We start from the raw sequence: 21,234 nt of genomic DNA on the forward strand, positions 1-21,234 counted from the left end.
CCACCATGCCCAGCTAATTTTTTTTTTTTTTTTTTTTTGAGACGGAGTCTCACTCTGTCATCCAGGCTGTAGTGCAGTGGCGTGATCTTGGCTCACTGCAAGCTCTGCCTCCTGGGTTCACGCCATTCTCCTGCTTCAGCCTCCCCATGCCCAGCTAATTTTTAAGTTTTTTGTAGAGATAGGGTCTTACTATATTGCCCAGGCTTGTGTCGAACTCCTGGCCTCAAGTGATCCTCCCACTGCAGCCTCACAAAGTGCTAGGATTACAGGTGTGAGCCAACACACCTAGTCTCGAATTTTAAATCTAAATATCTCTTTATGTCAAACTTTCAAACTTAAGGGAACCCTAACCCTGAGATAATCTCACAGAACATCAGGTGACTCCCCAAAGCCCTACTGGCTATGGATATACATGGTGGTCCTGTCTCATGCCCTAGGAGGAACACGAGGGGGGCCTGATGCCCAGGCCCCATCACAGCCCGAGGACTATCAGGCTACACAGAATAAGAACACTGACTGCTATGAGATGTCTTTCCCTAAAGAGGGTGGTCTCCAGGAGATGACAGCATGGCGAAGGTGACAGAATTTACTGTGGCAATTTGCTGAGCTGTTGAGAGGGCGGTAGGAAGAAACACTTACCTGAAAGAGATTTTGGAATGGTTAGAAGACTTTCATGCACCAATGGATCGTCAGCTGCATTAACCAGCATGAGAGGAACATAAATCTACAACAAGAACATAAAGCAGAATTAAACTACTGATTCCCATCTTCAGACTCCATCGATTGAAGGCTCAAACTCACTGCTGGACATATTTTTGAAGCAAAGGGAAGAGGGTCACAGCTCAGCTTGCTGAACAGGTACAGTAAGGACGCCTTGTATTCTCTGGCAGTGTGATGAGTTACATCTGCCATTGTGATTACTGCCCTGGAAGCAGGAGTTTGTAGAAGCAAAGCTTCCTGATGATCATCAGAGTGTTTCAGATTAGCCATGCCTTTTAGGAAATGACTTTGCAATGAATTATGTACATATTCATTCAGTTTATATCATGGGAGGGAAAAATGAAGTGCACTCCACACCAGACAAAAGAGATTCTACAGGGATCTAGGCCAACGCTGGGCACAGTGGTTCGTGCCTGTAATCCCAGCACTTTGGGAGGCTGAGGTGGGAGGACTGATTGAGCCCACAAGTTTGAGATCAGCCTGGGAAACAGAGTGAGACCCATACCCCAGTCTCTATTTGTTAAAACAAACACAAAAACAAAAATAGAACAAATCAAAAGAATCTAGGTCAGGTTTATGGCTTATGCCTGTAGTTCCAGCTACTCAGGAGGCTGAGGCAGGAGGATTACTTGAGCCCAGGATTTCAAAGCTGTGGTGAACTATGATCACACCACTGCACTCTAGCCTGGGAAACAGAGCAAGACCCTGTCTCTTTAAAAAAAAAAAAAAAAGAATCTGAAGGTTGAAAACAGGAGTAGGCTGGTGGATACTGGAAAATCATTGGCAGGGTTGCATTCAACATCCACTTTACTAAAACAGTCAATAGCCTTCTTTTTCATTTTAGTGGAGATGGTACTGATAGGGAGACTCAGATGTCATTGAACAGCCATACTGAGGCAGTGAATGATTGTGGTATCCTGTAGGTCTCTGATGTTGGCTCTAGACAGCTCAACATTCCTACAATGGCTTAAATGACGACATCAAAAGCCTGATGATGCTAAACTAGGAGGGATGGCTGATAAGACAGCACAACTACAGTTTCCAGTGATCTGCTTTAGCCAGGAGAATGATGGGCCAAACCTACAGGTGGACATTGACAAGGATAAATGGGAAGTCCTGTGTTTGGATAAACAGGGCAATCAATTGTGCAAAGACAGAATGAGAGGGACTGGCTTGTTGGTCATTCAGGTAAAACAAACATATGGAGATTTTGGTTGGCCACAAACAATCACACAAAGTTTATTGTAGCTGCTAAAAGTTGAATTAATACAAACAAGTCTACCTTATCAACAGACATGCTCGGCTGGGCGCGGTGGCTCATGCCTGTAATCCCAGCATTTTGGGAGGCTGAGGCAGGCAGATCACAAGGTCAGGAGTTGCAGACCAGCCTGGCCAACATGGTGAAACCCCATCTCTACTAAAAATACAAAAATTAGCCAGGTGTGGTGGCACATGCCTGTAATCCCAGCTACTCAGGAGGCTGAGGCAGGAGAATCGCTTGAACCTGGGAGGTGGAGATTACAGTGAGCAGAGATTGCGCCACTGCACTCCAGCCTGGGCATCAGAGCGAGACTCTATCTCAAAAAAAAAAAAAGAAAAAATAGACATGCTCATCATTACTTTGATACAGAAACACATCAGTTTTACTCTGTGCTTACCAGATCACGGCAGGAATTTTGAGTTCAGTCTTAGGCACTATGGTAACAAAATACAGAATGGCCAAAAGAGGGTCCCAGATGGTAAGAAATCTAGACAGATCTCATTGATCTGGCAGAAAGCAGACAGGATTATACTGTCAAAGGAAGACTAAGAAAAAAGTGGGTGTTGGAGCAATTTTAAAGGCCCTCACACAGACATGGGAGCACACCAGTCTAAGGGGCAGCTCTGGGATTAATGTATGGCAGTTACAGAGGGAGAGAGTCTGGTTCAATAAACAAATCCAAGCTAAAAAAGCGGTTGGAGCCAGATTCCAGCTGAGCTTCCACCAGGAAAATTTAGGGGAGATATTTGTTGTATTGTGTGCGAGGCTGGATGGAGTGATGCTAATTCTGAGCCAGTGATGGCCACTCACCCTGTGCAGGTACCGCATGCAACTTTCTTCCTCATAGTATTCCTTCAGGGAGTTATAGCCATGAAACTTCCTGCAACACACCAGAAAAAGAAAAAAAGAAAAAGGACAAAACATGGGTCATAAGATCAGAATGCTGAGCCGATGATGGCTCCAGTTCCTCACACTAACTTGTGGCATTGGTAGAGTAGACAGAGGCAGGAGCTAGGCCTGAATGCTGAGCTGATTTTATGACTGTTCCAGATCCTGCACTAACTCATCATATCGATGAAATGTACGTAGGTAGCAAGGTTCAGGGTTAAGAGCACTGGCTTTGGCATCGGGGTTCAAATCCTGCTTTGGTTATTTACTGGCTATGTGACCTTGGGCAAATGGTTCAACTTATCTAGGCCTCAGCTTCTCCTGTACAAAATGAATCTGAAGACAGGGCCTTCCTCAATGGAACTGTGAGACTTATGATGTTAAAGTGCTTACTAGCATCACGACTGACCCAGAGTAATTACCCTGTAGTAATTGTTATCTATAGTAATTATTAGTGTATGTTACATCTCTTGTGGCAGTATAAAACCAGATGTCACTATAGATATGGAGAAACTGAAATTCAAGGACATTTACTGGAACTTTCCTTTTAACAGAGTTCTTAGTGGAGTAACATGACCACTGTGAATTGGAATAAAATATGTATTAGGTAACAGAAATGAGACTGTCATTCAAAGTTACCAATTCTGTCCCTTTATCTCTGACTACTGTTCCATATCTCTGACTACAGAGCAATAGAGATAAACTGGCATGTAACAAAACCTTCGGTGCTCAGCATGAATGAAGGGCCGCAGCTCTGCTCTGCTGTGTGCTCCCAGAGGCCCCTCAAGGTTCAGCCTGGAGCTCCGACACCAGGAGGCCTAGGCCGGAAGATCTCAAAACCTCTTTCTGACACAGATTAGGGCCTCTGGCTTCTGAATGGTGGGTCTTCCTGTTTTGACTAGGGTCTTTAAGCTATCCTCCCTCCCCCAAAGCTGTGGATCTCATTAGACATCTCTGCCTGGGAATGGCCTGGAAAGCTCAGGCTGGACTAGTAGGGCCCTCTTGACAGGGTGGAGGCCAAGTGTAGAGATCATCTCTAAGCTGCCTGTCCTTGTGAAATCAGTTCGTTTGCAGTCTCAGCAGGCAGGAAATGCATTGTTCCATCCCTCCACTATTACTGGGATGGATCTATGAGGAAGCCACCAAGACTGGTTATGATCATAAAACTGCTACTATCCAACGCTATTAAAGAGGAAAGACTTCGGAGAGTGTTGAGAAACATTCTCTTCTGGGCTTAAAAAATTTAGGAGATGAATGGGAAATTTAATTTGTTTTTTTCTTACGACACACCACAATACAGTCACACACCTCATCTGAAGTGAGGGTGGGTAAGATTCATTTTTCACCTTCTGAACATACCAGCAATTTCCTAGTTTTCATTTCCTTTGAGAAACTGTTAGCAGGCATATTTCAAGGTTACTTGGTGTAAGAAGGCTACTCAAATCTCATAAGGAAGCAAAGCAGAGATCCTATACCCTTAGGTCAATATCTGCCTATCTATTAGATGAAGAATAATTGCTTGCTTTAAACTACATCTAAAAATATCAAATAATTTATTTTTTATTTTTTAGGGACAGGGCCTTGCTCTGTTGCCTAGGCTGGGCTCCAGTGGTGTTGTGACCGTAGCTCACTGTAATCTCAAAGTTATGAGCTCAAGTGATCCTCCTGTCTCAGCCTCCCAAGCAGCTGGGACTACAGGTGTGTGCCACTGTGCCCAGCTATTTTTATTTTTCAATTCTTTTTTTGTAGAGACAGGGACTTGCTGTGTTGCTCAGGCTGGTCTCAAACTCCTTGCCTCACATGATCCTCCAGCCTCAGCCTCCCCAAGTGCTGGAATTACAGGCATGAGCCACTGTTCCTGGCCTCAAATGATTGTTAAATAAAAAGGATCATGTATTTAAAGAGAATGATGAGGTCAGAGGTCAACTTTTCCTTTTTCAGCTGAGGCTAACCTCAATCAGAAACTACTGGAACCAGGAAAGAGGACACTGTCAAGGTTGCAACCTCAGGTACCTGGAGGAGAGAGGCAGGTAAAGAGTAGATGAATGAAGTGGGCAGTATTTGTGTCTCACACTCAGAGGGGAGTCTCCACTCCCCAAAGTAAGAGGCTCTGTCCATTTTGCTTGAAACACACAATCCTCTTGGTCTATCTTCTGTTTTTCTACTTTTTTTTTTTTTAATTTTGAGAAGGGTCTTGCTGTGTCGCCCTGGCTGGAGTGCAATGGCATGAACATGGCTCACTGCAGCCTCAACCTCCTGGGCTCAAGTGATCTTCCCCCCATGGCCTCCCAAATCCTCCTAGGATTACAGGCGTGAGACACTGCCCCCAGCCAGTTTTTCTACTCTTGTTAGAGACACAGAGAAGTACAAGAAATATTTCCTTTGCCTTTTACTCCACTGCAAAATGCAGATTCATGTGGCACCTGACACTTGCCCTGGTGTTGAGGCAGGACAGGTAGGGTGAAGACTGCCTATGCTAGGGCCTGCACGCCCCAGCTCCTTGAATCAAGCTAACTATGCTTTGTAGGAATGCAGAATGAGTGGTCGGATCCTTTTCCTACTTTCCAGGAGAAATTAGAAATTTAAATGTTCCTGTGAAATCCTCTGTTTTTAAACACTAGACACTTACTTAAAGGGGAAAAAAAATTAACACTAAAGCAGGCAGAGCAAAGCACTAGTGCTGGGCAGAGCTGACCTGCAGCCTCCTGCCTGGCACCCTGCCCCAGAGCATCCCTCTCCCGCCTGCGCGGACACACCTCATCACATTGTCATCAATCTGCATCAGGGATGTTGCTGTGTACAGCCGGCTCAAGTCCGTGTCCTCCAGGCTCTGGGGTTTCTTAACATGGTCTCCAAAAAGAGCTTGCCTAGAGCAAACACAAAAGCAAACAGAGATTAAGATGTGGAGAATGAACAACCACAGCAGAGCCTGCTTCCTTGCCACAGCAAGCCAGGGGGGAGAGCCAACGTGGTCAGTTGGAAACAGAACCTTTAGCCTTTGGAACATCCCAGAGGATGAGCTGGCGCTGTTAATGTCAAAACCTTATTTCCCTTTTCAGGGGTACCCAGACAAACTAAAGATTGGGTTTGAACCTAGTTGAATATTAAAAAACCTTCAGCACAGGGGAGGGGGGCTCAAGATGGGCCCTGTGGTGAGTGGTGGGCCGTGGGCCAAGCCGTAGGGGCCTCATCCTTACACTGTGTTGACAATGTCCCCCTTGGCAGAGACCCTTCCCCTTAATGAGCTGTTTGTGTTGCTTAACAAGGAAGACTCAGTGTGCAGGATGGAGTGGAAAACAAACAAAAACCAAGGAAGACAAGGGTTAACTCATTTAGCATTTGGGCAAATCAACAGCTCTCTAGTGTCTTAGATAAAAGCTAACTTCTATTCAGGAGAGCAATCATTTTTTTTCCCCAACCCCCAAGTGGAACCAGCATTTCTATTAAGAAAAAAATCCATCTTGAGAGGATGACATTAGAGGTAGGGGTCACAACGTGCACTTTTGACCTCTCTTCCCAGCAAGGGCTCTCAGTCACACACCTGGAAGTGGACTGAATTTGTTGAGGCATGGCCCTGCGGTAGGAAGGATTTATTATGCCAACTTGGTATTCTGCTACTCATTCACAACCTCTCCAAAAGAAGAACACATTTCTGTAGCATTTATTTTTTTCAAAAGACTATTAGGAAGATTATATACCTACTGGATAGAATGCACAAATTCAAAATTAACCTAAAATTTCTAAATGTTTGGCTTTCTGTAGTAAACTTGAAAAATGTAAATACTTAGAGCACACTCAAAGGACTCATAATTTGAACCTTCTATAGACTAATTAGTAGCAAGACCAGGTCCTTTAGCAAAACAAATGTTTCCTGGGAGGAGTCACTTTCAACTCCAGAGGTGCAGAAAGGCAGACAGAGGACTTGAACTTGGTGTCAGAGGCCTGGATCCACCCCTTCTGGCTACAAAACCTCTGCAATCTCCAGACCCATCCAAACCTCAGCTGAGCCACACGCACCTCAGCGCCCAGCACACGGCTGAAGCTCAGACAACATGAGCCGAGTGGGAACAGCTGATTTTCCAGCCAGCACAGGGGACATAAGTCTCCCTCTGCTCTCCTTCCCAACACGAGGACACGAGGACATGTTTGGCAACGTGGCAGCCTGATGGGGCTTCAAGCCCAGCCTTGCTCAGGTGCCATGTGAACGCCCACCCACAGGAAGCCCAATCTGGGGTGTATGGCCTGCTTTAGCCACTGGAAAAAAGAGAACAAGAAACTGATCATTTAGTCAGATTGCTTTTTCTAGGGTGATACCAAAAATCCCCCAGATTTTTTTGAGCGAACGGGTGTGTCTCGGGTGCTGGGAGCAATCAACACATGCCTAAGCCCTCCAACGCTCTCCAGTTTGGTTCTAGACATAGGATTTACAGAGGGGAAGCAACAGAAAAGCAACTTGGGCATGGATGAGTTGGCTTCACAGAGGCAGGAGAATTGAGATGGACTTTAAAGAATGGGCTGGGTTCCCACCAGTAGAGAAATGGGAGAGTATTCTCAGCAAGGGTAGTAAGTGGTGTGGGAGAGGCCAGGGGGCACGGGAACCTCTAAGTAGCCTAGTCCAGCTACAGGGATTGAGAGGCGCAGGGGAGGAGGCAGAGATGTCAGCAATAATAATAATAATCATAATGAAAAGTCATTGCTAATATTTATCTGGTGCTATGCATATCAGCACTGCTCTAAGCACTTGACAGGTTAACCCACCACAGGATTACGAGGCGAAGAGGCAAGACGAGCACGAAGAATAGGGAGAGGCTCAAACTCCGAGCATGGAGGCGCCGAAACCACGCCCTGAGCCTCCTGTCCCCCTGCTGCTTGGTCAGAAGCCCAAGGGCCAGCCAAGAATGAGACCTGATCCCCCAGGCACAGAAGCATCCTACGGGGAAGGTCTCCTCAACAATGACAGCCACCTCATGACGGCTCTAATTTGGGAGAAAAGGGTGTAGAAGTGGTTCCTTGTCTTAGATTTACTGGGAATTACAAAAGCATAAGGCGATTTGGCAAACCCAGTAGCTTGGGACAGGTTTCTTTTTTTTTTTTTTTTCTTTTCAGACAGGGTCTTGCTCTGTCACCCAGGCTGGGGTGCACTGGCACAATCTTGGCTCGCTGTAACCTCCGCCTTCTGGGTTCAAGCGACTCTCCTGCCTCAGCCTCCCAAGTAGCTGGGATTTCAGCGGCACCATCACGCCCGGCTAATTTTTGTAGTTTTGGTAGAGACGGGGTTTCACCATGTTGGCCAGGCTGGTCTCGAATTCCTAGCCTCAAGCTATCTGCTTCAGCTTCCCAAAGTGCTGGGGTTACAGGTGTGAGCCACCGCGCCTGGCCAAGACAAGTTTGTTTCTAATCAAGTCACAAATGCAGGCAGCAGAGAGTCTGTACCACATCTGCATTTTTTTTTCCCCTGAAGGAACAGGAGTCCTGGCTTTTCACGGTTCCCAGATGAGCTCAGGAAGGAACTGTCTGTCTCCTGAGAGAATGGAAGGTGACCTACCTGTGTGAGAGGATGATCTTCTTCATGTTGTCGGCCATGAGGAAGTTGTAGAACCGCCGGCACTGATCCCATTGCATGAAGGTTTCCTGGGCCCTGGAAGAACCACAGCGAGTGAGGGTGACTGCGGTGTGGGGGTGCAGGCGGGCAGCCAGGAGGGGGCTCTAGCCATGGAGCGAGGTGCTTGTGTGGAGAGGGCCGGCTCTCAAGCTGTGGCCTCTGCATTAAAACAGAGGCTCTAACGTGCAGAGCTCAAACATCTGTGGAGAAATCTATGGAGACACCAAGATAGCGCAGGGGAAGGGGACCCTGGCAAGGGCCCTCTCTAGTGCCAGAGGCTTTGTTGGTGGCACCCCCGACACTCTCTTCTAGCACCTGGGCCTTCTCTTAGTCACTGAGCCTGCCAGGACAAAAGTCTGCTTTAATTGTCATGTGAACACTTTCTGTATTTGGCTCCCTACCTGGCAGGCAAGTTTTCTGGTTTAATGACAGGCACATGGAAGGGGAGAGTGGGTGTGGAGGGGAAAACCTAAAAAATCTTCTGTCGTTGCTGATCAAGAGGTAAAGGAAAATCATTAACTGGGATCTCCTCCAAATAAATCTATCTTTTGATTAGCCTCATACCATTGAAGGGGCAAGGAACTCGAAGTGGAAGTAGACAGGCCCTTAACCCTTTCTAGGTACAGCTGGTGGGGCTTGTCTGGAAGTGTCTTTCTGCCTCTAGGGCTAGTGTGTGACTGGCATATGCTAGGTGGCTGTGAGGGCCACACTCTGACCCTTCAGTGGCGGCAGTAGGCAGGTGATATTATCCCTGTTTTCCAGAGCCCAGGTTCTGCCAGCAGCACATGCAGAGGGAGGAGACAGCCACCACCAGCCCTGGCTATGTGCTTCCCCAGCCAGATTTCCATGCCCACACAGCAGGTGAACAAACACCAGTGGGCTCACTCCCACCAGCCATGCCTGCTCAGCCCTCCCCACTCACTGCTCTCCTCCCTTGGGCGTGAATCCAAACGCAGGCGGACACTGAGTCCACGCTCATTAAAGGGAAACTTTCATCTTGCAGGTTTCAAAATCTCCAGGCCTGCCTCCACCTTGTGAATGGATCTGGATGTCAATATTTCTACTAGGTTCCATCTTCCAGATGGTAAGTGAGGGGACTAGGTGGTTTGTAAGGTTTTTTTGTTTTGTTTTTTATTTTTTCAATCCAGGGAGTTTATAAAAGTAATTTTATAAAAGTAATTTCCCCAAAGCTGCTACAATTTTAGAATGGCAAAATTTCACAATTTTGGAGTGACAAACATTTCCCACAATGTCACGGTTAAAAAATAAGAGGTAGTGGGGAGTTAAGAATGAAATGGTTTGTGAATTTAATGGTCTGTGATATGCTCATTAAACACAGGCTAAGCTCAAAGTGAAGACCTGCCTCTAGATAGCTATGTTCTCCAGAAGAGAGAAAGGGTGGCAGGAACTGCTCCCCAGGCTGGGCCAGATATTGGTCCACCAGGATAAACTGGCTGAGGACACAGGAGAGAAGTGTGGGACCCTGGGAGGGGCAGCTCGGTCAGAATTACAGGGAGGGAATGGCTTTGCATAATTCAGAGTGAATCTTGTTGGAAGGAAGGTAGGTTTCAAAACTTCAGAGAGAATCAGGATGACTCCAAAAGGAAAGATGCCTTCTGAAAGTTGCAAAACTCTCAAAAAGTGATAATCACAAATGAGAAGAGAAAATTAACCCCCAAAGCCAGTATAGATTCACTGGGAGTCTTATTTGAGAATAATCCATATGGATTTTTAAAGAACTTTGTCCATCTATTGATCTACCTATTACCAAAATAAATAGAATTCCCTGAAAATGCCTTCATTTCTAATCAATGTAACACTAAATTATAATAAAATATTACCCATACTGGTTTCACAGCCATTTTCTAGTGAGAGATTTCTCTTTGGACTGTTAAAAGAATTTTAAAAGGTGTTGTGGAAGGCAATGGGTTTTAATCCCTCAGAAGAGGGTCCCAACAAACAGGTATTTACAATTAGGTTCAGAGCAATCACTTGGGCAAGGAAGAGCTGAGCCAACCACTATGCTGCTGGGGTAACTGCTTAGAGAAGGCTCAGCTTTCCAGTTCATATTTTGCAAAGTGAGTGGACCAAGTACTGATGAAAAGGAATTAAAGTCAGAAGAGAATGAACTGGGGAAAGAATGCATCTAATACCCAAGTGAATTCAGATCTCCTGGCTAAATAAATTATGTCTCAGAGTGCTGAGAGACTATGAGAATAGTGAAACAGCTTTCCTGTGGTCTTTGAAAAAATATGGAGAATGAGAATGAGGTTCTATAAAAGTGGGGTGGGCAAGCATGACCTTAACATTCCAAAAAGGGAAGAAAGGCAAGGGCAGTATGAATTAAGATTGGAGATGAATTTATGGGATGTGGATGTAGACGATACTAAAAAAATACCTTGAAAGCAATACGATAATGAAACCTTAAGAATAAGGTACATTAACTATTTTCCCATAATGCTATCACACCGACCTAAGAAGTATTTTTACTTGTAGAAGGAGGGGATTTCTTTCCAGGTTTTGCCTATATACAGTCATATTTTTAAAAAATTATGATAAAAACACATAACGTAAAATTTATTATCTTAATTTTTTTTTTTTTTTTGAGACAGAGTCTCGCTCTGTCCCCCAGGCTGGAGTGCAATAATGGCATGATCTCGGCTCACTGCAACCTCTGCCTTCCGGATTCAAGAGATTTTCCTGCCTCAGCCTCCTGAGTAGCTGGGATTACAGGTGCGCGCCACCACACCTGGCTAATTTTTGTATTTTTAGTAGAGATGGTGTTTCACCATGTTGGTCAGGCTGGTCTCGAACTCCTGACCTTGTGATCCGCCTGCCTTGGCCTCCCAAAGTGCTGGGATTACAGGTGTGAGCCACCGCACCTGGCCCTTCCCTACTTTTAATATATACATTCTGTCATGTTATATATTTTTCTTGATTTTTTAAAATAAAAGCTGCCTTGTTTCCCACTGAGTTGATATATGATTAATTTATTTAACTATCTCCCATGCCGGACATGTGGATTATTTCTAACTTGGGCACTATAAGAGAGTAATCCTGCAGTGGGGGCAAAACCAGGACCAGCCCAACCCGCAGAGAGAGGAAGGTGGCATGATCCTAGGCAGGCTGGTCAAGCCCAAGACAGAGCTCCTACCTTGAACAGCGGGCCTCTGGGAGGAGGGACGGTAGAGCCTCTAGACCCAAAAGACCCAGCCAGAAGGTTCTGGGCTGGTGGCAGATTGCCCTTCAGGGGCAGAGTCAATCTGTAGAGAGGTCACCATCTCCAGCTAGTTCAGCTTGAGTGTGAGCAGAAGAAAACCATGTTTGTACCACATAAGGGAGTGGGCCAAGAGTTTTTGGTACCTGCCAGGCTGGGCTTTGTTAGTTCCACTGGGGTGGAAGGATGGGGCAGAAAGATGGACTTCAGACTAGAGTAGGGATGGCCACCTACCAGGCCCCTTTCTTCCTTATCAGAATCTTTTCCTTTTACAGGATGTACTTTTACAGGAACGAGTTAGAGTCAAAGAATATTTATATGGCCTCTCATTATTCTGATAAAAAAATTAACAACAATGAAAAAAACCACAAAAAGCCCCAAGGCACTAAGGGCAACCATGTGGTCAGGTCGACTTCACAACCCAGTGGTGGAAAAGCTGAGCTGTTTCGCAGGGTGAAGTTCTGTCCATAGAGTCTCATTTAAACGCTGCAGTTTCCCCCTCTTTGTTTGGCTGTGATTCAAAATTACTGATGGCACAAAGTTACTGTATTTTATAGCTCTTCAACTATAAAAACAAATTTTAGGAAAGTCTCAGTCTCTGGGGGAACTTTATGAATAATATTTGCTTTTGCCATAAACTCATCTCTAGCCTGAAGTTTGCCCATCAAAAAGCAAAAGAGACAATATCCCCACCATTTGGCAGGAAAAGTGGTACCTGCCTCTGCCCCATGGCAGGAAGGCCCTGCTCAAAGAATGCTAGGATGTTCACGTGGATGGCAGGAAGGCCTTGCTCAAAGAATGCTAGGATGTTCACGTGGATGGCAGGAAGGCCTTGCTCAAAGAATGCTAGGATGTTCACGTGGTCAGGTCTTAGTGATGCTAACACATTCACTTAGCCCGGAGTATAATGTGCCTTTAAGGAGATTTGAAACACTCCTCTGATAATTCCCCTACTGTCCTGTAAGGAAGCAGTCCTTGGGACTGGCTTTGTGGAAGACAATTTGTCCACAGACTAGCGAAGGCAGAGGCAGGGGGATGGCTTCAGGATGATTCAAGCACATTACATTTGTAATGCACTTTTCCCTATTTCCCTATAATTATTACATTATAATACAGAATGAAATAATTATACAACTCACCATAACATAGAATCAGTGAGATCCCTGAGCTTATTTTCCTGCAACTAGACAGTCCCATCTGGGGGTGATGGGAGACAGTGACAGATCATCAGACATTAGATTCTCATAAGAAGCGTGCAAACTATATCCCTCACATGCGCAGTTCACAATAAGGTTCATCCTCCTATGGGAATCTAATGCCACTGCTGATCTGACAGGAGGCAGAACTCAGGCAGTAATGTGATCAATGGGGAATGAAACTAAATACAGATGAAGGTTCACCCACTGCTTCCCTACTGCTTTGCCCACCATGACCCGCCCACTGCTCACCTCCTGCTGTGCGGCCTGGTTCCTAACAGCAGTTGGGACCCCTGCTGTAAGGGGCTTCTGCCCGTGGCCTGGGCCCTGTGCTACTGTCCTCCTCACCCTCACCTCCTTCAGAAATCCCTCCTCACGGACCCCCCACTTGACTGAGGACCTCCTTGGCATCCATGTGCCTAATGTGTAATATCTTAGTAACATGTATTTGTTGCTTTGTGGCTTTGTAAATATCACTCTGTTGTCTTCAGTGCTGTGAGGTCCTCAGATACAGACTATCTTTTACACCCAAACTGCAATAAAATGCTTTTGTTTTAGTTTTATTATTATTGGTCAATTCTGTAACATAAGATTGTTGAGGGCTTTCTTGAGAAAGAAGAATTTGTTTTACCTGAAACCAGACCAAAAATGCTTCCCTCCCCATTTTCTTTAAGCTCCATGAGGGCAGGGAATTAGTCAGCCTTGTTCAGGGCTATGTCCCTATTACCTAGGAGGATGTCTCACCACACAGAGTCCCCAGGCGGGTTGGCAACTGTTTATGCTGAGGGAACGTGTTAAAGTCTGCTGGATACCAGGTGATTTCAGGGCATTTGTGTCCCTCCTTCAGTGGTTCAGCACATGGTAAAAGGTGAGCTAGTTTAGCAGCAGCTAGACTTTGCTAACTACAGCAAGCAGGTGGCTGGCTTCTCTCTGAGCCTTCAACTGGCTCTGGCTAGATGGGAGGTGAGCTACAGGAAGAGAAGCCAGAGGGAGGGGTTCACTGAGGAAGTGGGTCTCCAGACTCAGCTAGGAGAGATTTACCAGAAGCATGAACTCTCGTGTGGCCCCTGCAGAAGCAGACAGGCCTCCTCGGCTCCACCTTGGTGTGATGGGAAGCACTTATGCAGCTGCCACCATCCCAGTGCTGAAAGCCTCATCGCCCTCAAGCCTCGGCAGGAGAAAAAAAGGTTATGCTCGTTTAAAGTAAGGAACTGTGCTCCATTTATTCCACAGATCTGGTTTAAATGTTGAGGGTGCCTGAGCCTTGCACCAGCACACACAGGACAACGGTGTCTCTCTGACCTGGTGCCAGTTCCCATATGCAGGACCACATGATCTTAGCCTGGAAAAGTTAGTTCTCTGCGCTCCAGAGAATAAAGTTGCAACTTGCTCCTTCTTGCATGAGGTTGGTGTGCCAATAGTTAGTTATGTGTATGAAGCCCTCTGAGGTCTCAAGGCTGTGTAGGCTATGTCTGCAAAATGTATAGCACCTCACAGATTTTAGTTTCCTAGCTTCTTGAGCCTTCTTTGCCTTAGTTCAAACACCTTAGTTTGCTGCGTCAATCATGTGCTCTTGCTGACAGCAGATGGCGCTACTGCAGCAAAATGAGATGAAGGGATTGTCATTTTAAGATTTTGTGCATTGAAAAAAAAAAAGAAAACAAAACAAACGTCCTAGTTCTGCTCCCTTGGATCCTGGGGTAGGCCCCTTGCTCATGTCTTTCTTATCCCAGTGACTGGGCCCGATAGGACTTTGGTTAATTCTGGTTACACGTGGCTATGATCTGGGAGTTAGATATTTCTAGTCACACCAAGATAAAGGCACATGTCCTCTCAGCTGACTCCCCAGTGACCAGAGGAGTGAAGGAAAAGATTCCTGGTAGGAAGATGGGGGACTAACCTGGTCCTGGAACACGAGAGCTGGAGAGACCACTGAGGTCACCAACCCCAGGGACTGCTAAACGTAACTAAACTGAAAACTCACCTATGAAATGTATCCAAAATGCAGATTTCTGAGGTCCCATGCCTCCACCTTCATGAATCAAAATCTCCAAGGGTGGGGCCCAAGAAACAGAATTTCTTCCTAACATGATCCTCCAAGTGATTCCTTATGAAGTGAGGCAGTCACTAGTTCACTGGACCGGTCTTTGTGATCTGCTGATCGAACTCACCTCCTTCATTTTACAGTGAATGATGATGATGACAATAATGAAAATGAACAGTGGCTTATGTTCTGTGTGCTGGGCACTGTTCTAAGCACTTCATACGCATCAACTCATTTGACTCTCAGTGGTGCTATGAGGTAGGTACTGCTTATTATCATCATCCCCATATTGCCGGCAAGGAAAAATAGAACCCAGACCTTGGCCCTGGGACTCAGGAAGGGTTTAATCAGAGATGTTTCTCATGTCTATCGTGGGTACATTTAGATCATCTTTTTCAGCCAGCTTTAAGCCTCATAAGGAGAGGCTGAATCCTGGGCCCACACGTGTCTTTTGGGTGTGCTGGCTTTAAATTCCAGTAATATGTATTTTTAGAAATAATATAGACAGCCTCTATCCATCAGAAAGTAACAAGGTATGTTTAAACTGCAGCATGAGATATACAGGTGAGGCAAAAGGAAAAGATTCTTTGAATAACAATAAGGACTGTTTGGCATTAGACTGGCTCAATAGGGAGGTGTTTTTAAACTTTCCTGTGTGTTTCAAATTTTTTCAGAAGATTTTTAATAACTGGTTATACTCATTTGTAATACAAAGGACATCATGAAGAGTACAGAAAAAAATATGAATGTATTTGAAGAGCCTGGAGAGATGTGTGTGTATAGTGTGTGTGCCACGTGTGTGTGTGAACGTGTGAGTGTGGTGACTCCCGAGAGACCTGGGACAGCAGTGATCTTGAGGGGAATCAGGGCAGATGACCACGCCCTCCTAGGACTCATCCTGTGGGGTATCTACTGGCAAGAGACTAAGGGGTGGGAGAAAGCTTGACCCACTAGATCAACTCCTTTGTGATGATGCCTGGGATGCCTAAGACAGACAAATACTTAAAGGTGAGGACACTGATTAAATGATTTCTACAGATCCCTTCCAGATGCCAACTGAGACTCAGCTCTTGGAGGAAGGAGGGATTTGGGATCCTAAGGCCCAGCTTTCAGATCCCAGCTTGCCAGTCTCCTATGCTCTTTCATTAATCCACGTTTCTATAAAAACTCCTGAAGCCTGAACAAATTAAGTCACCTGACAGAGATTCCCTAGGGAGACAGCAACTATCAAAGGGGGTTTTGACTTCTCCAATTACAGATTTGATCCCAAAATGCAGCTGCATATCCCAGGCTTAAGGGGTCTGATGGGGCAACTCCAATGTATGATATGCAAACAAAACAAGGTGAGTCCAAGACTCAGAAAATTCTTTCTACTGAGTCAGCCACAGTGTTCCCCGGTCTTCACAGAACAGTGTGTTGTGTGTCGGGGCATCTCTATAAATAAGGGCTAACTGAAGGCCCTGATGGAAGGCAGAGATGACTCACCTCAGTGCACTGTACCCCTGGCACACGCTGACGCAGCACAGGACCTTCTCTTGATTTGCCTGAGTCTCCCCCAAGTATTTGCACACGATGTTACCACCCAGGCTGAAGCCCACGACGACCAGCTGGGTCAGGGGATATGTCTTCTTGATGTAGTTCACCATGGCTCCAAATTCCCACGTGCAGCCTGTGGGCAAAAGGGTGAGGTTGCTCAGTCATTTCAGGTGCATCGTATCTGGAGAAAATACAAGCTGGAACGTTACTAAATGGGTACCAGTATACTAAAAGAGAAATATATATGTGTATATATACGTGTGTGTGTCGGGGGATGTGTATGGAGAGACAGACAGACACTGCTCTTTGGCTATCCAGAGAGAAGTTCCCAGATGCCCCTTGGGATAAGAGGAAACCCGGCCTCAGCAGTGCCCAAGAGTGGAGGTACCATGTATCAAATGTACAATGCTTCTTAAAAGGTAGGTCACAAGAACCCTGTCTAGATGCTCATGGATATCAAAGCAGATTTCAGGGTGTGCACGAGCACATATGCTCGCACGCAGACCTAAATAAAAGCTAGGCCAGCCTGGACAAAATGGCGAGACCCCATCTCTACACACTACGGGTGTGTCCCTGTAGTCCCCACTACTTAGGAGGCTGAGGCAAGAGGATTCCTTGTGCTGGGGAGGCAGAGGCTACAAGGCTACAGTGAGCCAAGATCGCATCACTGCACTCCAGCCTGGGTGACAGAGTGAGACCCTGTCTCAAAAAAATAAAATAAAATAAGGTAAGTAAGTAAATAAATAAATAAATGCAAGAGCAAAATCCTTTGAGATTAGCTTCCTAGCTACAAAGTGGGATGCTATACCCATGTGTATGATGATTCATGGTGTTAAGAAAAGTAGGAAGTGGATGTTATTTACAGAATCTTCTTGACAGAGTTGGAAAGGAGAGGAAAGATAAACTTCAGTCCAGAGGGACTGCCAGGATGCTCTGTAGGATTAGGGTAAAATGTTCTTGGTGACATAGGGACAGGGTGCCAAGGGAGGCAGGCTCATTCAAAAATACACAGAGGAGACCTCTGAACAGAGAGGGTATTTGGGCCTCATTTGCCCAGGAGGGATGATCTCAGCTGGTGTCCCCTTGGGAAGTTATTGAAGCCATGTTATGTCTCAGCAGCTTTGCTAATAGGAGGAAGTGAATGGCCATATTACAAGTGAAGGGATTCACGACATCCTTCTAAGGCCCAACCTCAAACTCTGTAGGGAGCCAATTTAAAATCTCACATGGAAAGTTAGGGATGTCGACACAAAGCACATACAAAATAGACTGGCATGAGAAGAGTACGGATTTACAATGGAAATGGGAGTTGTTGACTTTGGCACCAGCTCAGAGGTTTTGGCATTCTTAATAGAGTTGAACAGCTCCTTCCCTAATCATCAAGCCATGGGGAAAGTATCTTTTGACCCTGGGGTAAACTCCCCTTATATCTGTCTTCCTTTTGTAGAAGAATGTAGCCTAAGCCAGGCCGGCACAACCTCATGCAGTTCTTAAGCTGCAGTGTGCATAGAATCACCTGGAGAGGGTGTTAGAAATGAGCATTCCTGGGCCTCAACTCCAGAGAAGCTGATTCTGTAAGATGGGGGCCGAGCCCAAGAATCTACAGTGACTTTGTTTTTGAGTAGGTAATTCATGCCCATGGTAGAAAATTCAAATGCTATAAAAGATGGAGTGAAAGGTAAGTTTCCTATATTCTTTTTAAAAATACCAGTGGTAACATACACATTGTTTGGTGCCTCATTTTTTCCCTTTACAATATGTCTGGCAATATTATGCATCAATACACTTGAAACTGCCCTATTTAATGGGGTATAACATACATACAGGAAAATGCACAATCAATGAAGTTTTATACATTTATACCCAGGTAAGCATTGCCCAGATGAAGACGCAGAATATCTCTGACACCCCTGGAGGCCTCCTAATTCCTCCTCCCAGACAATATCCCCTATACTTTTGACTAATAGAAGTTTGTTTGTTTTTTAGGCAGAGTCTCGCTCTATCACCCAGGCTGGAGTGCAGTGGCACAATCTCGGCTCACTACAACCTCTGCCTCCCGGGTTCAAGCGATCCCTCTGCCTCAGCCCCCCGAGTAGCTGGGGTTACAGGCGTGTGCCACCATGTCCGGCTAATTTTTGTATTTTTAGTAGAGACGGGGTTTTGTCTTGTTGTCCAGGCTGGTCTTGAACTCCTGACCTCAGGTGATCTGCCTGCCTCGGCCTCCCAAAGTGCTGGGATTACAGGTGTGAGCCACCGCCCCAGCCAAGTTTCTCTTTTTAAGCAGGTAGCAATGGCCAGGTGCAGTGGCTCACGCCTGTAATCCCAGGACTTTGGGAGGCCGAGGTGGGTGGATCACGAGGTCAGGAGATCGAGACCATCCTGGCTAACACGGTGAAACCCTGTCTCTACTAAAAATACAAAAAATTAGCCGGGCGTGGTGGCAGGCACCTGTAGTCCCAGCTACTCAGGAGGCTGAGGCAGGAGAATGGCGTGAACCCAGGAGGTGGAGCTTGCAGTGAGCTGAGATCATGCCACTGCACTCCAGCCTGGGCGATACAGTAAGACTCCGTCTCAAAAAAAAAAAAAAAAAAAAGCAATGTGGTACATGTGTACAATGCAATATTATTCAGCTTTAAAAGGGAAGGATATCCCGTCACATGCTACAGCATGGAAGAACCTTGAGGACATTATGCTACGTGAAGTAAACCACTCACAAAAGGACAAATACTGTGGGATCCTACTTATGTGACATGCCTGGACTAGTAAAATTTATAGATGGAAAACAGAATGGTGGTTGCCAGGGGCTAGGGAGACGGGATGGAGAGTTATTGTTTAATGCGTAGAGTGTTAGTTTTGCAAGATGAAAAAATCCTGGAGATTGGCTGCAAAACAATCAATATACTTAACACTACGGAACTGTACACTTAAAAATAGTTAGCATGAAATTTTGTTAGGTACATTTTATCACAATTAAAAATATATTTAAACAAGAATGTAGCTTATCTAAAATTTAGGGTTTTCTCTAGTGTTCTTCAACCTGATTGCACATTAGAATCACCTGGGGATTTTTTTGAAGCAGGAAAAATATTTATTATAGGGTATTAAATGGCTTACTGAATCATTGAGAGTTAAAGATAGCCTCAAAGCCAAACACCTGGGGTGCTTCTAAAACAACCATACTAATGCCTGGGCCCTCCCGAGCTTCATTAAATCAGAATGTCTGGGGGTGGGATCTGGCCATGGGTGTTCTACAAGATCCTCAGGTGCAACCCCGGTGGCTGTGGAGCACTGCTCTAAGGAACAAGGCTCTCTCCGGCTCAGACTAATATGAGAAGGCATTTTTTGAAGCACTCATCTGTCTCTGGGCCACCCCTTTTCAGACTCCCTTTCCTTTCTACTTGCAGTAAACAACCTTCACAGATGGGGGCGCTGCTTAGCTTTTCGGAAGCTTAGCCTGGTAGCAGTTTTCCAAACACTTCCTCAAAGCAAGGTTTTCACAGGTAGCACATCCCCATTCAACACAACCAGGCACTTCCTGTAGATCCACTAATACCTAACAAAAAGAAAATTTAAATACCTTTAAATATACGTAATTGCTTTCTGGTAATCTTTCTTGTAAAGAGTGAACTGGAAAAGCTGCACAGAGGTTATATATTACTGCAAGAATGATGCTCTAGCTCAGTGGTTCTCAGAGTGTGGCCCCTGAGCAAGCAGCATCAGCATTGCCTGGGAACTGGTTCAAATGCACATTCTTGGACCTCACCCCAAACCCACAGAATCAGAAACTCAAGGGGGTGGTGCCTAAACAGAGGGCTTGCTAAAATGAGCTTGCAGGACCTCACCCCCAGAGGTCCTGATTCCACTGGTCTGGGTGGGCTGAGAATTTGCTTTTCTAACAAGTTCTCAGGTGATGCTGACATTGTTGGTCCAGAGACCACACTTAGAGAACCATTGTCCTAGTTGACAAAAAAGCTGGATGAAATCCTTAATTTTCTTTCTTTTTTTTTGGAGATGGAGTTTTGCTCGTTGCCCAGGCTGGAGTGCAATGGCGCGATCTTGGCTCACTGCAACCTCTGCCTCCCGGGTTCAAACGATTCTCCTGCCTCAGCCTCCTGGGTAGCTGAGATTACAGGCACCCACCACCATGCCAGGCTAATTTTTGTATTTTTAGTAGAGACGGGGTTTCACCATGTTGGCCAGGCTGGTCTTGAACTCCTGACCTTGTGATCTGCCCGCCTCGGCCTCCCGAAGTGCTGGGATTACAGGTGTGAGCCACCGCGCCCGGCCTCTTTTGTCTTTTAAAAGTGCAGCTTGAAAAGATGCTTCATGTCACTCATTGTTAAACAGATGCAAGTTAAAATGACACTTAGAAATCATTTTCCACTGCCCATGTTAGAAAAGATGAAGTTTGCCAATGCCCAGGACTGGAAGGAGTATGGGTAACAGGCCCTCTGGTCCATCCACTGATGAGGGAGTACACATTGGTATAGGCCTTGGAAGGCAATGTGGTAACATCTGTTCATGTTTTTTTAAAGTACAAACCTTTGGTCTAGTAATTCTGCCTTTGGGGACTTTATACTGCATATATATGTAAACATGTACATGCAAGAATGTTCACTGCAGCATTTTGCTGTTTGTAGCAGCAAAGGTTTGGAAACAACCTAAATTTCCATCAGTAGAGGACTGGTTAAATGAAGGACTACACTGTGGTGAAAAAGGATGAATCTGGCTGGGCGAGGTGGCTCATGCTTGTAATCCCAGCACTTTGGG

The 21,234-nt window shown here is 45.7% G+C and overlaps 1 protein-coding gene across 3 annotated transcripts in view; it reads right to left on the reverse strand.

The window, feature by feature from the left end:
- ABHD2 (abhydrolase domain containing 2, acylglycerol lipase) overlaps positions 1-21,234 on the reverse strand; it is a 104,780-nt gene that overhangs the window by 3,318 nt on the left and 80,228 nt on the right. For all 3 annotated transcript variants that reach the window (XM_032175355.2, XM_058427336.1, XM_058427338.1), the window contains 5 exons: positions 16,414-16,597; positions 8,415-8,507; positions 5,626-5,736; positions 2,792-2,861; positions 640-724 (listed from right to left, as the gene is read on the reverse strand). In XM_032175355.2, coding sequence (XP_032031246.1) covers positions 640-724; positions 2,792-2,861; positions 5,626-5,736; positions 8,415-8,507; positions 16,414-16,597 — 543 coding nt within the window. The remainder of the gene's footprint in view (positions 1-639; positions 725-2,791; positions 2,862-5,625; positions 5,737-8,414; positions 8,508-16,413; positions 16,598-21,234) is intronic.

The sequence above is a fragment of the Hylobates moloch genome, unplaced genomic scaffold, assembly GCF_009828535.3.
Source record: "Hylobates moloch isolate HMO894 unplaced genomic scaffold, HMol_V3 SCAFFOLD_14, whole genome shotgun sequence".
Taxonomy (NCBI): domain Eukaryota; kingdom Metazoa; phylum Chordata; class Mammalia; order Primates; family Hylobatidae; genus Hylobates; species Hylobates moloch.